Source organism: Phaseolus vulgaris, chromosome 1, assembly GCF_051622355.1.
Source record: "Phaseolus vulgaris cultivar YP4 chromosome 1, ASM5162235v1, whole genome shotgun sequence".
NCBI lineage: Eukaryota > Viridiplantae > Streptophyta > Magnoliopsida > Fabales > Fabaceae > Phaseolus > Phaseolus vulgaris.
In genome coordinates, this window is record NC_143498.1 from 40,118,394 (window position 1) to 40,126,870 (window position 8,477).

General features: G+C 33.8%; 1 protein-coding gene across 2 annotated transcripts; it reads left to right on the top strand.

The window, feature by feature from the left end:
• Nucleotides 1-1,049: 1,049 nt before the first annotated feature.
• LOC137814027 (P-loop containing nucleoside triphosphate hydrolases superfamily protein) lies at nucleotides 1,050-7,148 on the top strand. Of its 2 annotated transcripts, none has more exons than XM_068616550.2 (6): nucleotides 1,050-1,705; nucleotides 1,798-2,017; nucleotides 2,114-2,184; nucleotides 4,187-4,283; nucleotides 5,834-6,051; nucleotides 6,668-7,148. In XM_068616550.2, exons 1-6 carry the CDS (start codon nucleotides 1,430-1,432, stop codon nucleotides 6,917-6,919), a joined length of 1,134 nt encoding a protein of 377 aa, XP_068472651.1. In that variant the 5' UTR covers nucleotides 1,050-1,429; the 3' UTR covers nucleotides 6,920-7,148. The 2 variants fall into 2 exon arrangements, 1 of the variants encoding a protein (XP_068472651.1); XR_016520973.1 differs by having other exon boundaries at nucleotides 1,305-1,705; nucleotides 5,736-6,051.
• Nucleotides 7,149-8,477: the final 1,329 nt, after the last annotated feature.

Consider the following 8,477-nt stretch of genomic DNA (forward strand, 5'->3'; position numbering starts at 1 on the left):
TACCTTAGGAAAACAACAACAGGATTATTACACATTAGGACCAATCCTAGCTGCTTTGCTTGTTATAACTAGTCCCGCATACAAGTTAAGGTACAATTCCTAGCTTACCACTGGACCTCAGAAAGTAGGCACATTTAAAGAGACTAAATGCTTATAACAACAACCAAATGCTTATACCAGCTACACCGCAACATATAATATTCCCTTCCATTCCATCATGTCATCACCTACGAAGCTCATTGGCTGAAATGCATCCAGCTAAAGAGGAATGAAACTACCTACCCTATGCTTGTTAAGTCATATCGTGTAGTGGAAGAGTTGTGTAAAATAGTCACATGCAATGTGTTTGAATACGATCAAATAATGGACGAAGAGAGTGAAATGCTTGTAAACCTCACAACGATTTTAAAGGAATTTGCAACGATTTTTCTTCTTCTTATCTTCATATAAAAAAGTTCCCTTTTTTGAAAAAGAAAGGTTGACGAGACTTATGAAATATTTTTTAACGCTTTCAAACTCTTGTAATATTAAACAATCATTAGCTATTGTGTTTGTGGGAAGAACATTTCTTGTCTTGATAATTGTCTAAAAGAGTATTTATCATCTTGTAATCCATCTTAAGATGTTTATCATTTTTAATGAGCAACACCTTTGCTATTTTAAATCACAATCTTTTTGTAAACAAAGTGCTTTAGACAGAAGTAGCTAAGTTCAAACAATACAGTGATTGTATGCAAAAAAAAATACTTTTAACTTATTTAAATTGTATCCAAATAATATTTATTTTACCGTTAGGAGTAGTTATGTACAAATAATATTTGTTGTATTGTGAAAAGTTACTAAATTCATATTTTAATCTGGTTGATAAAAATAACCAAATGTAATATAGGTTTGCAGACGAAATGTTATGAAAATAACTTGCATAAATTTATATTACATATTTTTTGTGTATCGAATAAAGGAATGTAAAAACTAGTGATTTTGAGAGAGTGACATCAATAGTGATGATCACATATTCATTTATTTTCTGGATTGAACTTTGACTTGCAGCAACCTCCATTCTTCAACTTGAACCCCCACAATTTTCAAAACAACTATTTTACTCTTTTTTTTTAAAGTTTTTCAGGATTTTTATTTCTTTATTCTTCTAATTGCAGCGTTCTCGTTCTCTTTTTCTTCTTCTAGAGCGGTGATGGTGCAACAGTGGTGACAGTGGCGGCGGTAGCGGCGTGGGAGAAGCGGATGGAGGTCAACTCGGCCATTTCACCCAACTGTGGGGGGAAGGAGGATGAAAAATAGGGGGTGCAGGAAGTAAAAGCCCCGAAAACCATTGGTCATCCCTGGGCCAATCCTAAGTAGGTTCAACATCTGAAATTCTCGCGCAGTCACTGCAACTGCGAAGGTGACCGAAAGAGCAGAGAAGAGAAGAATGTCAGGGTTAAAGGAATTGCTTAAGAAAGGGTTAGGTTTAGGAGACATGGCGTTCAACGCCGGCGGAGGAGCCATCAGCTGGTTCCCCGGCCACATGGCCGCGGCCACACGCGCCATCCGCCACCGTCTCAAACTTTCCGACCTCGTTATTGAAGTCCGAGATGCTCGCATTCCTCTCTCCTCCGCCAACGCCGATCTCCAGCCTCACCTCTCCGCAAAACGACGCGTCGTTGCACTCAATAAAAAAGACCTTGCCAACCCTAACATCATGCATGTAAAATGATTGCCATCATCACCGTCATTATTACCGTAGTCATTGTCGTTTACCTGTTAGGTTATTCACGCCGAGTGTTGTTGTTACTGCAGAAGTGGACGCATTATTTCGAAACGTGCAAGCAGGATTGCATTCCGATAAATGCTCACAGCAAGAGTTCTGTGAATAAGCTTCTCGAGCTGGTGGAGTTCAAGTTGAAGGAAGTCATTTGCAGGGAACCGACGCTGCTCGTGATGGTGGTCGGTGTTCCCAACGTTGGCAAGTCTGCTTTGATTAATTCCATTCATCAGATTGCAAAGTCTCGCTTTCCTGGTAATAGTTTCGTGAATTCTTGAAACCATTGATTTGAATGGTTTGGATGAGTTTTTTTTTTGTTTGTTGTGGAATTGGAATGGTGTTGTTTGATAGCGCAGGAGAAGATGAAGCGTGCTGCTGTGGGTCCGCTACCTGGAGTTACTCAAGACATAGCAGGATTTAAGGTCTGGTTAAAAACATTAACATGAACATAAAGTTAAACCAATGTTCAAGTCATAATAGTGAAAAAATATAATATCATGTCCTGTTTAGATAAATTTATTTCAACAAGAAAGTAAGATATAACGAATTTCTCGTGTAAGCTAAAATCAACTTATGTAATTAAATTTTATATTGACTCTCTTATTAAACTTTCTCAAAAGCTGAGACAAAAAAGTAGATTGTGCCTTCATTTTATCTTTTTTTATTCCTTGCATATAAATACTAATGGAGATGTTTATGTAATGAGGACCTTAAGGTTGTTGTTTTGATATAGTAGTCTGCACAGGTTCAGCCACTTCAAATGATAATAGATAGCAGATCTTTATTCCCCATCTGACTAAGTATTAGTATTCTGTATTTCCCCAGTTATTGCTTTTGGTTTAAAAGTTAATTTCTGAAAATGATATAAATGTTTACTGGTTTGCTTGTCTCTAGTTTCTAATTCTGTTGCCTTGGTTGTGCAAAAATTATTTAATGTGCCGCAGAACTACAATTCTTTTGATTCCATTGTGATTCGTTGGAATCAAGGCACAGTTTTATGCCAGAGACAATTATGCCTCCGTTCTGTTTCATATATTAATGTTCCTCCTTGAGTGTGTGTTTTTGAATAGCATATTTTAAGGGTTTTATTTTTTGTTTTTTATACGGAAGTTCCTTGAGAAAAAAAAGATGAGTATCTTCAAAAATAAATTGAAACAGACAGTCATTGAATCACATGAATCAAATTTAGATTCATGTGTGTAATGACAATGTTTTCATACATTTCGAATCATGGATTCTTGTTGTGTTGGTTTGTATTTCAGTACGCATCCATATTTTGGAGTGAAGTACCATTTTTGTTCTCACCTATAGCATCCTATGTTCCAACTATTATCTGATTGTGTACTTTTGCAATCTAGATCAATAGCGTAAACATTCCTAATTGTTGCAAGTGGCAACATGGTTCCTGTAACACAAGTGAACGGGAAACATGGGAAGAAAATAGCATGAAACGGACTGGGGAGAAGAGGGGATGATAAGCAACTTTATGACATATTGTTTAACCTTTGGTTGATAAAATGAAAGAAAATGTAGTATTTTTCCTTTTTTTGTCATCTAAGTGGTAAGAGTCCCAGACTAGATGCACTAATGATTTTAATCAGTTTCGAAACTAAACTAATTATTTTCTTTGTCTCAAGTCATATCAAGTTTTTCCAAACTAATTCAAGACATGAAAAGAAAAACATAACACCATTTGTCCATAACACAATATAAGAGTGAGTCTTGGGTTGGGTCTAAACCCATCACCCAACTTGTACACGAGTGAATTAGTTTAGGTTGGGTCGAGTTTGACCTAATCATAAATGTGACTCAATCATAAATGAAACACAATCTAATTGGGTTGGATTTTGTCAAGTTGGGTTATCGTGTACCCAAATTCAATGAACACCCATACATACATGACAGCTTAACGAAACTTTCCATTTTAGTAGGAAATTCTTTAAAAAAAATACTACTGTAAATAAATTCCAGGAATTTTAGGAGTATATATGATTTGTATTTTTTTGTTTGAGGAAAAGAAATTTGTATTAGTGAGGTAAACCAATCAAAATATCATACCTACAAAGTGTACCCATATGTACTACATATTTAGCTTTGTATTGTACCACATTACGCTTTACCCTTTCTTGAAAATATTGGAAACCTGCTAAATGTTTCAGAAATAGTTTTTATTTTTTTTGTTGTCAAAATATTTTTCTGAGATTATTATTTTTGTCTTTTCCTAATTCCTGAAAGTTTTTACTATTGGCTTGAAAATTTATTATTTGGCATATAAATGAAGAAAGGATTTGCAAATGAGAAGGGAGAAGGAAATCAGTGCATATTCTATGCTTCTGCATTTTGTTTTATTATCGGTCTGTCAATTGATTCTATTTTTAGTTGGTGGTTCCATAGTTAAACTATGACTTTGACCTGATGTTTCAGATAGCTCATAAACCAAGCATATATGTACTAGATTCCCCAGGCGTTCTGGTTCCTAGTATCTCGGACATAGAGACAGGGTTAAAGCTGGCACTGGCAGGTAATATGTCTTTTAAAATTTATATAAAATATTTCTTTGTTATTAATAAATTTGACATTATTATCAGTGCATGGCTTTGTTGGCTAAAAGTAGGTACCAAAATTACATTTTTTATGCTCAACATGTTTGATTTCTGTGGATTTATTCAAAGCCTTTACAGGGAACTGTGATTTGTGAAATGGAATATGAATAAAAAGCATTAATTTGATCTTTTCTTCCTCCCAGTTTTCCATGTGCCTACAATCTAGTCTGCAAATTGTAAAAGCCTGAAATGAATTACCTTGTGTAGTTATGCAAGGAAGTCTTTGTTGCGAAGGATGACCTATAATTTCTGTTCTTATTTCTGTACATAGAATACGAATAAAATAAGGAGAATGTTTAAATTTATACACAGAAGAAGTCTTCTTTTATATGGTTCAGTAGTTGTGTTGTCTCTCTTACTTTTCTTATATTTTACTTGCAAACCACATTGTCTGTTTACTATTTTATTGCATTTAATAAACTGTAGCAGATGCCTTTATGGGACAGCAGCAGTGGGCGGAGCCTGACCTACGTAGTTAGTGTTTTATACTAGGTTGAAGGGGCTCTGTTAAGGATGTGTATACGTCTCCTGATTCACTATAGGTTGGAAGAAGGATTCTTACTAGTCCTGTGATTAGGTCTCACATTAACGCACATAAGATAACCTGGCAAGGTTTTAATTTGAATTTGAATTTGATGTTAAATTCCACTAATTTGATTCCGTTACCTTTTACAGTGATGATCTATTCCCATTTCTTTGGAATTGATTTTGAAGTTCTATTTGATGTTTTCATATCGATACTTTAGGCAGGATATAAAAGCCATTTGTTGCTTGCTGAACTCTTGTTGTGGTCCCATTTTTTTATTGATTGTGTTTAAACTACTTGTGTATCAAACAATCAGTTTCCCTGTTGTGTATTTTCTGTTTTCTTTAGTGGATAAAGTAATAGGAAGGTGACTTTGTCTTATTAACTATTGAGGATTTAATCTATTTTATCAAGATAACATAAGGACAAGGCTGGTTTTAATCTGTGAATAGGCATTAAGGGCACTCCAGGACAATGAAACTGTGGAGGTGGGCATTTTTCGATTTGTGAAAAACTGTGTTAAAAAAGACAAAATTATGTAGTTTCAAATTGCTATGAGTAATTGATTGACTTTCATGATTCTTTCTTTTTTCAGTACTAATGTTCATGGGTACTGAATTAGGTATTCTTTGAATGTGACATATTTTTGTCATTTTTTAAGACAACCATCTCTGTTTTCTACCAGTCTATGTGGATAGAAGTTTTTTATTTTTTGCCCTACATCTTGTACATTCATTGTTGTTTTCCCAGACCAGTTTTGGAAACTGAACTGAATATCTCTTTTTCTCATGTGTTCTCATGTGTTCTCATGTGGGGCATGTAACTTACCTCTAAATGGGACTAGGCAGGGCATCTACAGCTGTTGGATTTCTGAATATGATATCCTTTTTAGCATATGTCCTGGTATATTTTGTCATGCAAACTTGGTTGATGCATTGACAGGGTCCGTCAAAGATTCAGTAGTGGGTGAGGAGCGTATTGCTCAGTACTTATTGGCAGTTTTGAATACCCGGGGGACTCCACTTCACTGGAAGCACCTAAATAATAGGAGAATAGATGGGATTAAATACGAAGCTGAGGAGAATCATGAATATAGTCTGAAAAATCTTAAGCCAAAGAGAAGAAATCCGCCAAATAGATCTGATTTGGTGTATGTTGAGGTAACAAGGAACAATTTTCTGTAGTTTGTCTTCTGTGTAATGGAATATCACGCTTTTAACTACCAATGTTGGAAATTTTCACACCTTGGCTGATGAAGTCCCAATTATATTACACTTCCCAATTGTTTTAATCCCATTATATTAGAAATCTTTTTGCCATCAATGTTTTGACATTTTACTGTAGCATCCGAAGTTATTCCATCACTTTTTCTTTAAAAGTTGTTTAGTTATTATTAGTCTGTCGATTTAATTTAAATCCTCTGATAGCGTAAAAATAAAATATGTTGTGGACCATCACGTTCCATATGATGCCATCTGTTTGAAAAACTATTATAAGCTTATAGAAGAGTAACAGAAAACCGTAGTTACTACAAATGGCTGCAGTTTTGTTAAAATGAAGACGACACATGAATTTGTCTGCAAGCACATATAATTTTTTTAGGACTCACTGTCACCTATATGTAGTTCTACTTTGTCTTGCATCTGAAGTTACGAGAAAGGTGCTTTGAAGTACGTTTCTTGCATTTGATGTTGCAGTTTATGATGATGGAAATTACCCACGTTTCTCATTTTTTTTTTGTTTCTCTTGACATAATTTATTCCCATTTTACAAAAGGATCTTGTAATGGGAGTTCAGCACGCACTCTATTCAACTGTAACAGAATTCAATGGGAATGTAGAAGACGAGAGCGATTTGGAGAGCCTTATTGACCTGCAATTTAGTGCACTCCAAAAGGCAATGAAGATACCGCACAAAGCTTCAGAAGCACGGTTAATGGTATCCAAGAAGTTACTTACTCTATTCAGGACTGGTAAGCTTGGTCCCTTCATTCTTGATGATGTTCCGGATGTCAAGCCTGTATCGTAATGTCGATAGAATCTCCCTTCCCCCCCTTGTTTTCTTGTGTATTAGATCTCCTACCCTTACCCCTTTCCCATTTTTGCTATACGTATTATCTTTCATTCTAAATTTTGCTGTAACTTGTAAATAAGGATCAATTTAATTTAGAAAGAAATTGAACTTATTTCCCGTGGATGCGGGTGATTTGTCAGCATTTCAGTTCTAAGCATGTTTGGCTCCTAAGATATTTACCCCATGATCATGTTCAAAGCATATGGTGAATTTCTTAATTACTCTATCATGCTCGGTGGGTGAATTGATTGTCATTTTAGAGAGATGACCTTAAATAGAATGACTTGAGGGTTAGCCTTGTAAGTATAATTTTGGGGGTCTTCTTGTCAAAGGAGAAAATATAATTAGATTTGATTATATGGTTAAAGAAGTAATTAATTAGTTAAATATTATTTATGTAGAAGAATACTTTTATTTTGGATGCATGCCATTTTTGTGAAGTTTTATTTTAAACAATAAATAATTAAATTCAAGTTAGAGTTCTTGAGAAACTTGCAAAATTAGTATTTGTTACTTTGTACAAATAAATAATGTTATTAAGCATATTTTTATGGATATATTCTCTTAATGTATATTGTAAGACAATGTAGTTGAGTATCTATTTTTGAAGTTTTGTTATTTATAAATAACTATAAATTAGGCAGTTGACTTGTTATTAAACGTAATCTAGGCCTAGGACTTACTTTATCAATTATTGGATGGGTGCAACAAATTTCTCCCTGCACCCAATCAATTTTGAAAATTTTTTTTTTACCGTTTTTAAAAATGATTTATGGATTAATTTCTCTAGAATGTTTCATAATATAATTTTTGGATTTATAAAATTATATTCGAAAAATGTTTTTTGAACAGAGTTTCCAGAATAAGCTATTATATTCTGAAGATGTATTTTTTAAATAAATATTCTGGAAATAACTTTCCAAAAAGAATACCAATTAGATGTGGTATTTTTGTCATTTCACCTAATTGATGATGGAATTGAGGGTGGAGGGAAAAATTTGATCGGGGTACAGGAAGAAACCTCCTTATAATGGATTAGGTTCATGCGAAGATTAACGCTTATGTTTTGAGGCATCTTCTTTATGCACCATATCAATTTTAACCTCTATGCTATCATTTTTCAAAATTATTCTTATTTTGAATTTGAAAATTCAGAATAATAAATATAATTTAAAAGTAAAAAATAAATTTTTGAAAAAAAAAATGTGAAACACAAAATTGAAAATGCATTTTGGATAAAAATATTCAGAATTTAAAAATGAGTTTTGGAATTTTAAATCTAAAATATTCTCAGAAAAAAATTTTGGAAGTAATTTTTTATCCACACCCTCTTGTTATTTAAGATTATTTTCGTTATTTTAGAGAATTTTTTTTTATCATTTTTAATAGCAGATTGTTGGAATTGAGGCAATTGCTTCCTGCACCCGATCAATTGTGACTGACACCTGACGAACTTTTTAAAATCCCATCATGCCCTTGTCTTCTTCACTTTGAAAACTATTGTATGGTGAGG